Genomic DNA, 17,591 nt, shown 5'->3' with positions numbered 1-17,591 from the left:
TCCCCAAAAATGCCATATGGGAGTAACAAAAATGAAAGGAGCCTCAACTTTCATGTCATCCTTGAAACGATGGGAAAATGAGTGAATCTGTCCAGTTGTTCAATTGAAAGGCAAATCTCAATTCATTAAGACACTGAAGTTGCCACTTTAGAAAGTCCAGTTTCACCGACATCTTGGGTAAACTTCATAATGTGACACTTAAATCCAAATTACGACTCAAAAGCAAAAACAATCCCCGTTTGATTCCCTTGCTGCCGGGGTGGAGGCTCGTGGGCGGATGGCAGGTAAGCGAGGGGTTAAGGAAAGAGCATCATTATCTCCTGGGCCCTAAGCCCTCTCCTCGCTCAGCAACTTCAAAGCCGTCTGGCCGCACTGGTTTGAATTAAGGTTCCCTTTTCTCCTCGAGTCTCCGCCTGCGCCCGGCCGCGGAGAAAGTGCTGCTGCTTCTGGATTTCATTAGGGGCAATTTTCTTATCTCTTCTTCATCTTAGGCTTGATCTCCTGAAATGCAACGTGGCAGGCAATGGCTCTGAGTAACAAGGTGCTGCCTTTAAGGCACACATTGTCCCATGGGGCCCCCCAAAAGGGGGAGAAGCGCAGAAGAAAGGGGAAAGCAGGGCCTGACCCTTCTTCCCCCATCGGATCGATGACCAGGGAACCATAAATTGTAAACTTCCAAGTGCTCTTTTCCATTAAAATCAATAAAAAAAACCCTGGAACAATTTTCCTTTTCAAAGAAGCTATTTAAGCTTTAAAAAGTTCATTTGATAAGGTATCATCATGTACACACTTGGCAGAAGATTAAAACAGAATGTCAGCAGCAACCAAGAGTGAAAGGTTCATCTTAAAGGTTGCCTGGGGGGCCGAGGGCCGGAGGATGACCTTAGGCCCACCTCGCCCCCCCATCGGCCCACCGGCCAGCCCCGAGGTGCTGAGCATCTCACCCCAGGCTCAGAGCCCTAGGGCCACTGAGACCGGGCATGAAGGCCAGAGCAGTGGAAACCTGGCCGGGAAGAAGGAAGAGTTCTGCAGCAAGAGGGAGCTACCCGTTTCTACCACTTCAAACCCGAGTTTAAAGGAAGCTGCGCCCACACCAGAATTCGGCCACATCGGGCCTTAGGGCCCCAGGGTGGCACCGATGCCCACTCGGGCAGCATGGACGCCTCTCACGGCGGGTGTCCCGGCACTGTATTTCCAAAGAATCCTCATAAGGGGGCCGGTTCCCAGGTGGGCGGACGGCAGAGTGATGCCGGCCTGAGGGCCTCGAGGACGGGCAGCCACAACTCCCAGGCGCTGAGGTGCCAGCTTCAGACTGCACGAAGCTGATCTTCACGGGCTCGTCAGCAAATTCTCAGATGTTGTATGTGTTTGGAGGAGTGCTTCTTCCTTAAATTAGGCAGAGCAACTGCTAAAATTACTTTATACCTCAGCAAGAGTAAGCAGCAGCATCAAAATTAAAGCAATGAGATCAGAGGAAAAAGCGATTCAGGACGGGCCTTCTAGGAGGGGAGGACTCCGCAGGGACCGCGGTCACCTCTGAGCAGCTGACGTTCCGTCTCCATTGAATCAAATGTGAGCCGTTTATTTCTCGGAACCACTGAGTGGCTGTGGCTGGGGACTTACATCGACAGAGCCACCCAGGGGCTGGGCCTTTCTATCACCAGACCCTGACAACCATTCTGAGGTTGGGGACTAGGACCCTATTTCGAGGTGAGCGGGCAGAGGCGGCGAGGGGTCATGTAAGGGTCTCCACAGAGCACGTTGTGGACGCTCAGCTAAACTCTTACAGACGTGTCCTTTTATGGAGTCTCACCCGCCACAGAGACAGGCACACGTGCATGCACATGGGCATCTACATACACACACACACCCCTGCACACATGCACACACATACAAAATCACATCTACAGACCAGCCTACACCAGAGCCCTGTGCACATGCAGTCGCAGAGACACACACACACATGTGCACACACATGTGCAGGGACACATGCGTCACACAGACGCACGCCTGCACGCGTGTGCTTTCCGTTTCGATAAAGCAGGACAAGAGCATGGAATTAGAGAGACGCAAAGAGACAAAGTCACCAGAGCCTTTATGGGACTCTAATCCCTGCTGCATTGATTGCTTTCTAATGGAGACCAAAAGTCTGTTAGGCTTTGCCACCAAACAAAACTCTCCCCACGAGGGCCCCTGGGACCCGCACTGGGGCAGGAGGACCACTTCCTGGAGCACTCATTCCATGGGGCAGGTGGGAGCCACCATTTAAGACAGGCAGAAACTGCGCTCTGCTGAGCATCCATTGTCAGTGGCAGGAATTACTTCAATCTGGCCCAGAGCAAAGTAGAAGTAACCATTTGATGACAAAAGCAAACACGGCATTTAAAGAAAATCGCCCTGAGGCTCTATTGTCAGGGACCAGAGTAATGCAAAGGAAGCAGCACGAATGGGGAGAGTCGCCTCGATTTTTATTTCATAGAGGAGGAACAATTTACTTCTGTTTCCCATCCTCTCACAAAAGATTTGTTGGAAGAAAAATCAGGGGATTCTGAAAGTGGCCACCTTTCACTAATGTAACACTTTCTGACACCCGGCACTAAACCCCTTGCCTTGGTCTCCATCACTTTCTCACCATCAAGACCCAAAATGGAGTCCTGTTTTTCATTTAATGCACAAAAGCGGAACATGGCAGACAAAAGGGAAGAAAGTCTCGAAGATTCCACCGTTGGCTTGAAGCACAAACTGAGAGGAGCCCCCTGGAGTCCCATCCCTCAAAAGTGCAGTTAAAGAAATGTGGATCTCTGCGTGGTGCGGCCTGGAGGCTGCTAGAAGGGCTCCTGAGACAAGTCTAGTGCTCACACGGAGGGTGAGGGTCGAAGGAGAGCAGTGACGCGGAGGAAGAGCGGAAACACAGGTGTGGAATTTCCGAGTGTTTCAGAAATGCCCCGAGGGAGAGGAAGCTGGGACACTCACCTGAAGGCCGCCAGGTACTCCGCGTCTCCCATTGGGGGGTCGAGGCCGCCGGTGAAAGCCATGTTGACGTTGAAGCCCACGCCCGGCCCTGTGCCCACCTGCGCAGAGGAGAGAAACACGTGTCACAGACCCTTGACCAGGGGCCTCTCCAGTTAGGACAGCTGCAGCCCCACCACAGAGCCTGTGCGTTGTGCTCCTCGGTACATGTCACTAGAGTGTCACTCGTCCCCGCAGCCTCTGATGTGCTGATCTTGATGATGGAGCATTTTCACAGAATGCGGGGGCTACTACACCAACAGAGGGCAACCAGAATACATCTGCCAGTGAGGCTGTCCTCCAACTCCCACCCGGATATAAGACCCAGAGGCAGACGAGCCTTCTTCCTTAGACGGGTCCCCTACTGTTGGGGCCTCTTGGTCAGAGCGAGGGCAGGCTCTACTTGGGGATCAGGGTGTCACGAAGGAGCCTCTGAGCCTGCTGTTCCTGGGGCCCACCGTGTGGCATCGGACAGTGAGAGGACGGGACAAGCGTCCTGCTCAAAGGACAGGACAAGTGACATGGCCTGGGGATGAGTTTCAGCTGCACAAAGCTGCCTCTCCTGGGGGAAGGAGGGCACCCCACGCTTACTCGCTCATAAGTATTCAGCCTGTCCAGATTAGAACCAGAAACCATCCCCAGCCTCTCATTTGTACTTCAGACAAAATAAAGGCCACGTGTGCTCACGCGCCGGCATCCAGGCTGCCATCTGCCTGAGATCACAGTCTGCGGCTCAGCGAGCATGAAGCCCTGGCTGCCGTGTGGTAGGAGTGGCCCACCTGCCCTCCCGCCTCCAGGGCGGCTCTGCCTTGGCCTCCTCGAAGTCCCGCACACTGACCGGGGCCCCTGCTCACCTCGTCAGGCGCCCCGCTGCCCGGGAAGAAGTTCCCGTCGTCGTAGCGGTGTAGGGAGATGTACAGGACATTTGGGTCGTTGTAGAATGCCTGCTGGGTCCCATTTCCGTGGTGCACGTCCTACAAGAGCAGGGAGAGCTGACTCAGCACCAGGCACGACGCCTCTCGGGCGCACAGAGGAACCGAGCACCTCTGGTCAGGGTGGCTGATGGCTCGGGGGATGTGAGCTAAAGGGTGCGGGGCCAAGGGAACGGAAGGAAGAGGTCCCGGGGTGGTGTCCACGTCTGTGTCACTGTGTCCCTCACCCTCAGCACCAGGGCCCGCTGCAGATTCCTGCAAAGAGGGGCTGGTGTTTCAGTGTGCCCTCCCATGTCCCGCACCCAGGCCACAATTTCCCAGACAAAGCCATTTGGTCCATTTCTTGCCCTGCCACGTCTGTGAAAAGTGAGCCATTCCCTTGGCCCCCACTGTGAGGGATGTCACTGACCCATTCATTTCTGGGCACATGTGAGGAGCCAACACTGTGCCAGATGCTAGGGTACAGCAGGAGACCATCCCACGGGGCTGAGTGACACGTGCACACGACGGCACAGGGGGTCCCAGGCCCCGAATGAAAACGACCAACTGCTTCCCTAATCACAACGCCCACATGTTAAAAGTGCAACAGTGGGGCAGCGGGGCCTCCACCAGGGTGGCGGCCCGCTTTATGCAACGTGTGCATGTGAGAAGCTGCATGCCTGCCCGTGATTTGAACCCCGGGGACCTGCACAGTCTGCTTTCTTATTCATAAAAGTGATCTGTGCTCATGGTAGGCAATGTGGAAGGACAGCTCCAGTGGGATTGGCAAGAAACATACACATGATGCCCCAGCTAGGACCAGCTGCTGTGCAGACACGTCGAGACTTTTGGGGCGTGTGTTCCCCATAACTGAGGCAACACCGAGGGCACCACTTGTAGACAGCTGACTGTAACAGTGCCCCACGCAGCGCACAGTTCTATGACGTACCGTACAGACCTTGGCTTACGTGCTTTAGATGTGCTGGCCAGCCGGACACAGAGGCTGCCTCACCTCACGCTGCCTGCTATCATTCCTGTTGTCACTAGCTGCACCCACTTCTGGCTCCACCGGCATTTCTCACGGTCCCTCAGGAGGCTGCCCAGTGAGGTTCTGCCTAGGATCACCCTTTGGCTGCTGCCCCCAACCACGGGCATATTTCTAGACATTTCAGGAACCCGGTTATTGGCAGGATCGGCTGATAGAAGCTATCAAACTGACTCGTAACAGGTTTGGGCTTTTATTTTCTGCATCTTTGCGGTAGTCTGCAGAAATTTAAGATCCCCACGTCCAAATGTTGGTGGAGGCAGAGGTGCCCGCCTCCTCTCTCCACACCCGCACGTCTGCTCGGGGCAAAATGGCGATGGGCTCGTGGCTTCCCCAGCTCCTCTCGGGAACAGGCCCACTTACCCAGTCCACGATGAGGGTCTTGCTCACGTTCAGCCTTTGCTGGAGAAGCTTGGCTGCGATGGCCACAGAGTTAAAGTAGCAGAACCCCCTGCAGGGAGAATCAGAAGAAAAAAGGCAGCTTTTGATCGGCTTTTACACAACTTGCGACAGAACCACCTAGAGTCCCAGGAGATGCTAAGAGGGTCTGGGGAGTGCACGGCTCCTGATCAAGCAGTCTGGAAACCTTAACTGAAGCTGTGATTGAGAGTCAGACGCACACACACACGCAAATGTGCGCACACAGTCTCCTGCAGGTAGACGTGGGGCTCCCACGGTAAGAACATCCCTTTCACTTTATACTGATGTTCGCCCCGGCTCACCCCCCGAAGCCTCCAGAGAACACTCCCTGGCCTCTCGGGAGACGCTGTGGTCCACAGAGCACCGAGGTTACTAAGACATATGATAGTGACATACACAGTCCATCCAGGGATTAGCGTAACTCTAGAGTCTCATTCCAGAGAGTGAGAGAGTGATTCTAGTAGAGATGCAAATCTTCCACATCTCAGTTTCCCTTTGCCTGAATTACTTACAAACTGAGAGCCCTGGGCTGTTTTATGGCTGGAATCCGGCTAGCAACCTGGAAGCCCACACAGCCAGGAGCACAACCTCTCCCGCACAGCAAGCCCGGCCATGCTGGCTCAGAGCTCACCGAAAACACCTGAAACGTCCTTCGTATTCCGTTGGTCCATTTGGGTTTACTATTGAGAGTATCCAACAACTTAGATTCAAATTAGAAAAGTAACTTCAGAGAAATGAAGCAAACATAATCCTGTTCTAAGTAACACGGAGTGTTCTGGAAGGTGGAGTATCCCACACTTTCTCAGGTGAGGCTGCACAGACTCCAGCCCAAGTCCCCTCTTGGAGGGTTAGGATCGCTTCCCTCTATACAGGAGGAGGCTCCTTTCTGAAAGGGATTTCATGCCCTCACTTGCCGATCCGGAATGACAGAGGCTCCCTCAGGCGGGGTGAGCCCAGCCGGTGGTCCCGCCTTGTTCTAGCTGCTGCTGGTCTGGCTCCAGCTGTGCCGCCTGCGCTCCTGGGCTTCTCCCAACAGTGCTCTGTGTGCACTTTCCTTGCTTTGCCACCTGACAAACTGCTCCTCGTTCCTCAAGGCACAGCCTAACGCCACCCGCTCCTCCCTCCAGGCAGCAGCAGTGGCCCTCCTGTCTCCACAGCACGGGGCATGCTCTGCCCACGCCAGCGTGCTCATGGCAGTGGTTCCCAGGTCCCACACCAGAGACGGCGGATGTGATCACCCCCAGGCAGCAAAGGCCCTCAGTGCCCAGCCGCTGAGGCTGAGGGTCAGGCCGTGTCACCCTGCCCCAGGTGCGTCCCACCTGCACTGGTTTTCCCCAATCCACACGCCACACTCACACCCTCGGCTAGCTCCTCCAATGTGTGCACAGTCAGGGGTATCCAGAACCCGAAAGAGTCCAGAGAGCTGGCCCGTGTGGTCATGACCTTGGGACTACAATTTAAGTTTCCTGTCCCAACTTTCTATAACAAACGTAACTAGGACTTCTCTAGACCAACTTCTGTGGATTCTTCCTGCCCCACTCCTCCCACTCGCCGCTTCACCATCGCCCACCAGGGAAGCTGCCCTGCGCGGCTCCAGAGCTGCACCTTGGCGACCTCGTGCTGGATCAGGGACACTCGGGAGCTGCTGACGTGCAGGACACAGTACACATCACAGGAGGGCTTAGCAAATGGCAAACCAAGGTCCCCCCGCTGCCCTCGAGTGCTGGCCCGGCCCCCTAAGGAGAGGAGCCGGAAACCTGCAGTCTGCCCACGGGGGACTGTGAGTCTACTTACATGGGTGTGCTCTCTTCTGCGTGATGTCCCGGGGGGCGGACCACGGCAAAGCCATTCTACACAGAACACCAAACGGGGGGAGAAACAGGGATGAAAGATTGGTTTCATATCAGTGAGAAACTGTTATGGAATGTACTGGAGACACAGTTTCAGGCCACACTCCGGGCACACAGCCACCGGACAGGATAAAGGGCTGGCTCTAAGCATCAGCGACATCTGGGTCCCTTCTTTTAAAGAGGCCTTTGGTTGTCACAAGTTACTAAGATAAAAGGTGAACTTGTTCCTGACTTTCTGTCTTCAACAGCCTGCTGGTAAGTGGGCACTGCTCAGCTCGGGAGTCTGGGTAGGAGAGAAGGGGGTGCTCTAGGACCCCTCTGATCATGACCAGCATCCCCAGGAAGCAACTGGACGGAGACCCTGGCTGCAGATAGAACGGAAGGGGCTCATGGCTGCGCAGAGCCCATGCCCAGTGTGGCCTTAACGTGAATGTCTCTGTTGTTACTGCAACTCAGTTGCCAGGGGAGAAGGCAGCGCCGAAAACGAACAGTCCATTAACACCTAGAAGGAATATTTCCGAGGCTGGAAAGGAGTCTGTGCCCGCCACCCAGCAGGACCTCTAAGTCACTCATACTTTAAAGAACCATCTTCAAGCTGCTCTGTAGCTGCTGTAATAAAAACGGATTAAGTGGGCACCTCTTGGTCTCACCAGCACCAGGAAGCTGTGTGCTCAAGCTCTGTACTAGCGCCCAAGGGCCGGCTGACCACTGGTGAGTGGGCTGTGGGAAGCGGTGCTCAGGGACAGACAGGGCAAGGGAGGCACTCACTTGGGAGCCCCCGCCCCCAGGACACTCAGGACTGGGGAACCGTCTCCTGTCCCTGCACAGACACTGTGCCCTGGTTCTCAGAGTGCAGACCGCAGACCCGGGTCCTCGTGCTCCCTAGGGGGCCTGCCTTTTCCACTGTGTAGACAACCGCACCAACAGTGGGAAGCCAATGCTGGGTGGATGGCTGGAGCCACAGCGGGAAGTGAGGCAGCGGCCCGGAAAGCTCGAGGACTCTATCTTTGTCCACCATTGGTCTGCGGGCGGGAAGGCAGGCCCACTTAAGAGCGCTCTGGATGCAGCAGGACAGCTGACCGACTACCCTGCATCTCCACCCTTGAACACACACCATTCCACCTCCACGTAAAGACATGGGGAGGCCATGGGAAGAGCTCTGCCGCTGCCCATGAGGCCTGTCTCCGGGGAGAACGACTGTCTGAGCTCCGAGCTGTGCCAGCTCCTTTTTCCACGGAAAGCCAATTTCCCTCGAAAGAAGGACTGAAGACAAATGGGTCATTCCAACTTGGGTAAACTGACAATTCTCAAAACTAAACAAAGTGAGCCCGTCACCTCAAGGAGAGCGACAGACAGTCGTAATTGTCAGGGAGGAGAGCTTGGCTTTCGGGTGACAATTCAAAGTTTGGAAAAAGTGGATCTGCCACTGTGAGTGGCACAGCCATTCCCAGACTCAGAAGACTCTCCTGATGGTCACGGTTGCAAATTAGTGATTTCTTGGATACCGTACAGTAAAATGTGCCAAGATTTGGAAGATCTGCATAATTCAATGAGCCCTTATTTCCAAATGACCAACGCCCTGTGCCATCAAGTCATGCCCGGATTCACTCAGTGTGCAAGAGGCCAGTGGATTTTAACATGGAGGACGAGGAAAAGCCAACATTGTTTCAGCTTCCACACTGTACGCAATCTTACAGAAACTACCACTTGTTGAATTTTGGTGTAGCATCAAAGAATATCCACAATTATCTGAGAAAGCTATTAAAATACTCCTCCTTTTCCCAATTCTCTATCTGTGGGAGGCCAGGTTTTCTTCAAGTACTTCACCCAAGACAGCATGTTGCCAGACTGAAGCAGAAGGAGGTACGAGAATCCAGCTGACCGACTATGCCAGACATTATTGTTATTTATTTATTTATTCTTGGAGGCAGATTAGCCCTGAGCTAACATCTGCTGCCAATCCTCCTCCTTTTGCTGAGGAAGACTGGCCCTGGACTAACATCCGTGCCCGTCTTCCTCTACTTTATATGTGGGATGTCTGCCTCAGCATGGCTGGAGAAGCAGTGTGTAGGTCCATACCGGGGATCTGAACTGGCGAACCCCGGGCTGCCGAAGCAGAACATGTGAACCCAACCCCTGCACCACTGGTCCAGCCTGTTGTTATTTTTAAGTTAATAAATACTCTAAAAATTTCTCAGTTTTAATCTCTAGTCTGGCCAATGCTGATGACCTAACTTATATAAACCAAAGCACTTTGGGTCCTCAACAGTTTTACGAGTACAAAGTGCCCCCAAGACCAAGGTCCCTGATGCCTACTGCACCGTTACGTCTTCAGAAATGTGGGCATGTTCCTTCCGACGCAACAGTGATCAACAGGACGGGATCCACCCTCCCCCAGACGGAGCCGTCCTTCCTATCCATCACCTCATGCCTGCCTGGAGGGGGCATCGCAGTGGGCCGTCCCCTCCCTCCCCCGCTGGAAATCTCCTGGCAGGTTTCCTTCTAGGAGCCCTTGTCTGCCGGGTCCTCACTGACCTTCAGCTCCCCCGTGGCCACCTTGAAGACCAGCTCCACCACGCAGCCCACGGCCAGGCGGGCCGCCCCTGACGAGTGCACCTCGTTCCATATGGTGTCGCTGTCCACCTGTGGAGACAATACTCGTGCAGTGAGGCCAGTGTCCTGGGCCACAGTCACACCCCACCTCCGGGCGGCCATGCAGCCTCTGCCCACGGGCTCCGCCTCTGTACCGCCAGTAGCAGAGGCTCTCATCTCTTCTCTACTAACTGTGGAACATACCCAGCTCCCAGGCCGGCTGACAGTTTTTGGGAAGACGTGCCAAAAAAACACTAATCAGAAAAAGAACAGTGAATGCACCCAAAATATCATGCATGTTTTTACCCCCTTCTGAGGTGTCATTTCTTTTCTGAATTGCCTCAAAATACTTGAAGCTAAAAGCAATGATGCCAAGGTTACCTAGTTAGTTCCTTTTTTTTTTTTTTATTTTACTGCAACTGCAGTTAAGAGTTATACTAATAATCAGTGAAATGAAATGTAAGGAAAATTAGAATGAGGGCTCTCTCGACCAACACTTCCTTTTGTGCTGAATTTAATTAGAGGCTCAAAAGGGGCAGGAACGGAGGAGACTCAGGACCCCTCGGAAACCTCCTGGTGGGCCGTTCCCCACTCTGCCCAGGTGACTGCACGGCTGCCCCACCAGCTGTTCCCTTCAAACAGAAGAACGTATGCAGTGCAAACACGTCAGGTGATTTCTGTTTGTGTGCTGGTTTATTTATTTATTCAGGCGCATCTGATTTTTTTTTTTTAAAGCCCTGGCTAACATGGGTGAGAAGCACGACCAAGAGACTTCGGCAGCCAGTCCTGCAGAGAGCTAGTCTCCTTGTGGGAGCCTGGGGGTGGGGGTCAGAGGGCCGAGGGGAAGCATGTGGCCCCTGGGGGTCGGGTTAAGGCACCCGAGCCACCATTCCCAGGTGTGGGGTAACTGGTGCCTTGGCCACACACACACTTGGGACTCATGTGCACTTCTTGGGGATGCACCCAGCCTAGTGAAGGCTCTGAGAAATCGTGCACTAACAGGCTAGGTAACCTGTAAGACAGTACCTGCCGAGTCTATCTGAGGACCCCTCCTTCCCCAATTCACCTCCTGCAAGCACTTGTAGCCCCTGGGACTCTGGAGACGGAGGCCCAGGCAGCTGTGCGCAAAGGTGTCGGCCAAACCTGTGCCTGTCCCCATCCTTTCCCAGCCCAGCTACGTGCAGGCTCGCCCAGGCCCCTGCCCACCCGACACTTATCATTACGTGGGGCGGATGGATTTCTTTCAATGAAGTCTTGAAGCTTCATCTTCAAAGCACGATGATTTAAAATACATTACGAGGGGTTCCAGCCATTTCCTGAGGAGTGTTATTCTGCAAAGGTTATTCTTTTCAATGACCAAACTTCTATGTTCTTTAAATAGTTTCCAAATGTCAGAAGAATGCTCTGCACTTCGCTGACTCTCCGCAGCCATTGATACTCAACTTTCAAAGACAGGCTTCTGTTCTAAATAACACCGCACCGTTATGCACGGACACAGCCATTCTCATGCAACTATTCTGGACCCGCTCCTTTAGCCGGAGAATCCATTCACTAAAATGGAAGGTAACAGCCCTCAAAGGAGAGTCTTGAGGTTCCTGAGCTTTTCAAGAGGTTGATGATGTCCTTGGCAGGCTGGTCCACAGCCTGCGCCCCTGAGGACCAAAGGTGATTTGGGCAAAAGCACTCAGCTTATTTCTCTTCAAAATGTGATGATTTGGGTTTCAGGACTAGGTAACCAGATCTGGGAGGGAAGATGGACTGACCCTTGGTGTGCTTTGAAGGGTCTTTGTGCTCTGCTCTCCTCGTGCATGACCCCAGGGTTCACAAGGTCCTGTGACATCCTGTCCAGAGCGAGGGAGAGGGCCCCAGCCCCACCGCAGGACTCTACACTGCCACTGCCCCCAGAGAACCCAACAAGACCTTCACTGCTTCAGGAACGAAATCTTCCACCTCCTGGCCACAGCGTCCCAAGGACCAGCCTGGGACGGTCAGGTGGGAGCCTGAGTTCCAGAAGCATGAGGCTCCATGGAAGCGCGGCTCGGACACGCAGCGCAGCCGAGAGCAGGTCCCGCCGGGGGCAGAGCAGCAGGGCACTGACTAATGCACGAGCAGGAACCAAGGAAGGAGCGAGCATCCACTCTGAGCTTTCTTAAAGACCTAGGACAATGCAGAGGCCACTTCTTACAGACACTTAAGGTGGACAGACTGGGGGTGGCCAATTCTGGGTACACCGTGGCCCTTTAGATGCCACGGGGCTCGGGGCACAGCACTAGGTGCCAGGGGCACCCAGAGCCCGCGAGGGGGCCACCCCAGGCAGGGCTGGGCCAAGGACGGCATGGAAGACCTTCCCCGACACAAGTCCCCACCAATGAGAAGCTTGTAAGAGTCAGGAGGCGAGCAACACAGAAGTGTTATTTGGTTGAAAAACAAGGAAAACAATGCAAAGCGTCTACTTCTAGTTAAGAATGAGTTCTAACCTTTCAAAACACCATTACACAACCTAAACGTTAACTCACAGTGACTTCTGGGAGAAGCAGGGTGGCCTTCCTCACCTGCTTCATCACCCGACCCGCACGTTCCCGCCCACACTCTGGCTCCTGGGGTCTCTTTGCCTCCCCAACACCCCAGGACTGCAGCTGTCCCCCGCAACGGAGAAGGTCCACAACAGCCAGGGCGGGAGGGCTGCACACCCCCTTCCCTGCCCTCCTGCCAGAGGGCATCACGGAGAACAAGTGAGAGAGGGCAGTCCCTACAATTAACCCTGGCTTACTCATTCCCTCATCACTCTGACGGGCTCCCCGCTGCACCCAGCTGGACTTGCTGAGATTGCCCACTGTCCCCGTGCTGGGCAGCATCCTGTGCGGACGTGAAGGTGGGCGCTGGCTGGCCTTTGGGGCTGGATCTGGACTTCACGCCCGGGAGGGGCTGCCTGGCTCAAGGTCCCAGGTCTGCGTTCCCATTTACCTTCACTTGCCAACTAAATCCTGCCTCGCAAAGGGCGCTGGCTGCAGGGCAGTGCGAGTCCGAACCTTTTCAAGTCTGGCCAAAAATTTGCCCTGAATTAAGAGATTGCAGCCTATTTACAATACGAAATAAAATAACTCTAGGAGGGCTTGGTGGTGGTATGAATAAACGCCATTTATTCTCTTTCTGACGGGATAATTTTCAAAGCGGCGATTTCTGTAAAGACTCAGGAAGAAAACAATTTTGTTTCATTTCCATAACAGAATCCAGACCTCGAGCTTCACCCTCGATCTGTAATTACGCACACGCTGCCGCTGTGCCGTTTCAGCCGCCACGCTTTGTGGTCCACTCGGCCCTGTCCGGCCCCTCTGTGACCGGCTGCAGTGTTTCCCGGGCTGCGGGACCTCGAGGGCCAGCAGATGGCGGGGAGGAGGCGCGGCCTCGCCTTCAAATTGCAGGTCTCTCTTCTTGCCCCTCACCCCGCCCTCATCCAAGAGGAGGGGAGCCGAGGGGAGCGCCCTCTTTACTAATAAGAAGCTCTGGCTGTGGACACCTGACCTTCACTGCGCCGAGGGAGGAGCAGATGCCCAGACTGGAATGTCCTTCATAGCTCAGCCCACGCCAGGGTCAGGGAAAGGCTGAATCCCCTTAAGCATCTACCTGACCAGATCTGCTTAAAAGCATCATCGCTCATAGAGGAGCAGCAAACACAAGCCTGCAAGAGGCTCTGCAAGCTGCGCGTGGTCCACACACAGCATGCTCCATCCCGCACTCAGAGCTCTACGGGTGGGTGTGGGTCGGCAATTGGATGCAGGATCACAGACACCTACAAAGTGATGGATTCACGACCTGGGTTGAGATGAGCTGACTCTTGCCCTGCAAGCTAGGAGAGACCGGCCTGCACACCAGGGCCTGCTTCCTGAAGTGAGCCGTGGGTGCCAGACGACCTTCCCCGAGGAAGGTGCCCGGGTCCAGCCATCAAAACGCTCCCAGGCTCCCAGGGCCTTTGAAGCCACACGTGTGAGCGGTGGGGCCGCCCTGCCCGGCAGACCCTGTTTATGGAAAACACCTGGCAGCAATTATCCACTCTGCAGAGAGCCAGGCAGCGATTTCTGTGACCACTGGGACCCCGAGAACAAACAGGACATTATTTACACATTAAAGAAATACTTACCCCGACACCACCACAGGGCAGCCTGACAAACACCGAAGTGAGTGAGCCTGCGGGGAGAAGGAGAGCCGAGGTCAGGAGGGCAAGGTCACACGGTGCCCGGCCTGGCGGAGCCCAGCGCGGGCTCTGCAAACACGGCGGTTCCCTCATGGCACGCTGGCTCTTGTGCAGTACGCACGACATGTCCACGTCTCACAGGTCAGTTGCCCTATGCGAGTAGCCTGCTGCAGGAGCGCCTATGGCGGGACACAGCCCTGAGAGACCCCTCATTCTCCATGGCAACAGCTACTCCTCACGGCTGGGGAGGCACCCATGGGCGGCTCCTGCTTCCAGCTGGAGCGCATGCAGCTGGTATGGAACAACCTGTGCTTCTGAGAGGCCGCATCTGGAGCAAGGGTCACTGTCAACGGACCTGACCTGGCTCCTCAGTGAGTGCCACTGGCGGCCCTCCACTCCTATGTCCTGAGGCTCCGGCAGCCCTCCCCAGCTACAAAGGAGGCAGAGAGGCCCAGAATTCAACACCTGTGGTCAGCCCTTTAGACACAGAGGGATCTTTTGCGAATGTGCAGGCCCCACCCCATTTACAAACGTTCAAAGGTCACTGAGGTGGTGCACAGCTAAGAACCTGCACAGTGTTGAGACTGGCCATCCAGGAAGGCCTGCCCAGTCCCATGGCACAGGAGCAGGCTCCCTCTCCCACAGGGCTCAGGCCTGTGCCCTGGCGACAAGGCAGGACTGTCTTCTTCAGGAGTGGCCACAAGAGCCTCCCCTGCTGCCTGGCTCTCAGGCGGGGCCCTGGCTGCTCCCCAGCTCCCTCCCGCCTGACTCCAGGGCCCCCAGACTTTTTCTGGCAGGTTCTTTCATCCAGTTCACAACCCACTTTCTGGACCTGGCAGGGCTGTGCCACTGTGGGGAGGCCCCACTCCCACCGCCACCCACTGCCTGGTCCAGAACACTGGCTCCTGTCAGGATGCTCATGAATCCACACTCCTGGGGCCCCAGGAAGAAAACAGCCCTTGGGGTCACAGGGCCTGGCCTGACTCTTGTCTGGAAAGCTCAGCAGCAGGGGGCCTCGATGAGAACTGAGTTTCCTCGTGTGTCAATGAGAATACTACTTCCGCAACACAGAGTGCATGGGGGGAGTGAGGGCGATGATGGCAAGAGCCCAGGAGAGCTGCTGGCACAGAGCAGCTCGGTAGCATCATTCACTTCTAAACCGAGGACTGATGTGTGTCTGCGTAGGTGTCCCTGCCAGGCCCCTAGTGCAAGGCCCGGTGCACAGGAAGGCGGGTGCAGGGAGGGAGGGCAGCGGGTGACACCTTCAGCCCTGTGTGGAAGGTCCAGAGGCCCCGGGAAACTCCTTGAAAAGGTAAACAGTGTCCTCACATGGTTGAGAGAAACCAGCAGGCTGATGGGCTCGGGTCTGCTCGGATGCTGCAGGTGCCCCCTCTTCCAAACAAGCGCCCTTCTTCAGGGGCGACCGTGAGTTTCACAGGGGTCTGTGCTGTGTCTCCACACTGGCCTGGGTATTCCCGAGGGTCTGTCTCTGCCCACCTCATCCTGGCTCCAGCCCCAACCACACCAGGCACTGAGCCTTAAGGGGCCACATCAGGGACCAGGCTCTGGCCTCGCAGCTTCCTGCCACTCTCAGCCGGTCACCTCGCCTCCCACAGGTGCTCTCACGTGAGCTCGCACTGAGGGCAACAGCACACACCACAGCCACGCCCTTCCCTGCCACCTCTGAGGTGCCTGAGCTTGTGGTCCCCAGGGTCTGCTTCTTCCTGCGCCCCACCCGCTCTGCTCCATGCCACATCTCACCGACCGTCCACTGCCTGGATCCGTGGCTCCCGACCTTCATTCCCACTGCTGCATGTGGACACGGGGCACATTCTAACATCAGTTAAGCTGCTGCTCGATGGAGCCACATGGCCTCCAGCCCTTGTCCCTGAGAGGATGGGCATGTCCACCTTGCTCTCCCTTGTGCCCCTACTGCCAGCCCACAGCCAGCAATGAGCAGATCTGCAAGTGGACAGTGTGCCGGCCAGCAGGGAAATGACGTGCCAGGATGGCGGCTCCTGAGGGGCTTGGGAGGGGGGAGGTGCCTGTGGGAGGTGCTGGGGCCACAGCAGGGGAGCCGACAGGAGGGAGAGGACAAGCTGGTGGAGTGGGAGCAAAGCAAGGAGAGAGGGGTGCGGGCGCCAAGCCTCATATTGTCCTGTAACTGATTCACCTAATGGCCATTTCATCAACTGAATCACAGCGCACATGCCACTCCCTGCTGGGCCCACCTTTCAGAAGTGGTAAATGGCCCTAGGTGACCACTGGGGCTAACAATGGCTTCGTGATGGCTCCTTCTCAGATCACTATCCCAACACACAGGAACACGACACTGGGGATTTAAAGAGCTTTCTACCAAATAATTCAAGAGCTAGTGTACATGAATTCATATACATCTGTGTGTGCGTGTAAATATGAGGGAAAGGGGGCTCTGCAAAGAGACTGGATTTCTATTTTTGATTATACCCAATAATGCCTACATTAAAACCACAAATCATCTGAGTAGTTTGAGTTTGCTCACTATCCAGCAAGCAAAGACCAAAACAATAAGAAAAGGGTGGGCGATCACGTGTTTAAGCACGGAAGCTGAGATTGGGTGGGTGGCAGGCACATAACTTGGAGGCTCTTCCGGTCACCGAGGTCCTGAGGGGTCCAGGGCGGCTCCCAGGACAGCTGATCTCCTCCTGCCCCAGCACCTCGGCCCAAGGCCCTGCTCCAGGGTGTCCCATGTTGGCCTTCTGTGGTTTGGGGTCACCATCATTTAGGCCAGGCCACAAAACCTCCAGGCCGAGAGATGGGGGCCCATGAATGAAGGACCACCCTTGCTTCTCCAATCTCAGAGGGTCGGCTGACACGCAGGCTGGGGGCTGACGGGCGTGGGGAAGACCCTGGTTCCTCTTCTGTAGCTACTACTGCCCCTCACACTGCTGTGAGCAGAGGGGTCCTCTTGTGACCCTTGACCTGAGTATCACCAGGCACTCACGCGGTGCCCCCACCCTCCTCAGCCACCAGACCAGACCCCTTTCCAGGTCGCTGCCATCAGAAGACAAACCCCCAACTTCCAGGAATGTCCAGGGTGGGGATGAACCAGCCCCCTCAAGTGTCTGCTGCCCCCTCAGCCAGCCTGGCCCATCTGTGTGTCGCGGCTCTAACTACACAGGCCTTTCTGCATAGGGCTTAGAAATTTGTGGATTCGATTAAAAGAGGAAGGGAACTCACACAGTAGTGTTTAACCACCTAATTAGGGTTATGGTAACGACATCTAAGGTAATCACCAGCTATTACTCTGTCTGGAATACTCAGACTGACGGTAATGAAGCTTCTGGGTTAGGACAATCCTCAGAAATTTAAAAATAGACCTCAAGTGGGGAGAAGGTCACTGATTAGGTATCCTCACAGCAATGGGAACAGATTTTAAAACCCTAAGTTTAACAGAAAAGAAAAAGGAAATAGAATGATGCATAGTGTCATTGACGTAAATTAAACACTCACACTCTCTCACGATAATATACATTTCACAACAACATACGCGGCTAACAAAATGAACACTAAATGCACTCACATGGCTGCCA

At 55.0% G+C, this 17,591-nt stretch overlaps 1 protein-coding gene across 11 annotated transcripts in view; it reads right to left on the bottom strand.

The window, feature by feature from the left end:
* Positions 1-17,591, bottom strand: part of HDAC4 (histone deacetylase 4) — a 335,893-nt gene that overhangs the window by 29,843 nt on the left and 288,459 nt on the right. For all 11 annotated transcript variants that reach the window (XM_044751535.2, XM_070489249.1, XM_070489241.1 and 8 more), the window contains 6 exons: positions 13,966-14,012; positions 9,771-9,878; positions 7,180-7,235; positions 5,329-5,416; positions 3,864-3,983; positions 2,974-3,071 (listed from right to left, as the gene is read on the bottom strand). In XM_044751535.2, the coding sequence (XP_044607470.1) occupies positions 2,974-3,071; positions 3,864-3,983; positions 5,329-5,416; positions 7,180-7,235; positions 9,771-9,878; positions 13,966-14,012 (517 nt within the window). The remainder of the gene's footprint in view (positions 1-2,973; positions 3,072-3,863; positions 3,984-5,328; positions 5,417-7,179; positions 7,236-9,770; positions 9,879-13,965; positions 14,013-17,591) is intronic.

Source organism: Equus asinus, chromosome 19 (assembly GCF_041296235.1).
Source record: "Equus asinus isolate D_3611 breed Donkey chromosome 19, EquAss-T2T_v2, whole genome shotgun sequence".
Lineage (NCBI taxonomy): Eukaryota > Metazoa > Chordata > Mammalia > Perissodactyla > Equidae > Equus > Equus asinus.
Note: the sequence above shows the minus strand (reverse complement) of the source record. Positions and strands in the feature narration are given on the sequence as shown.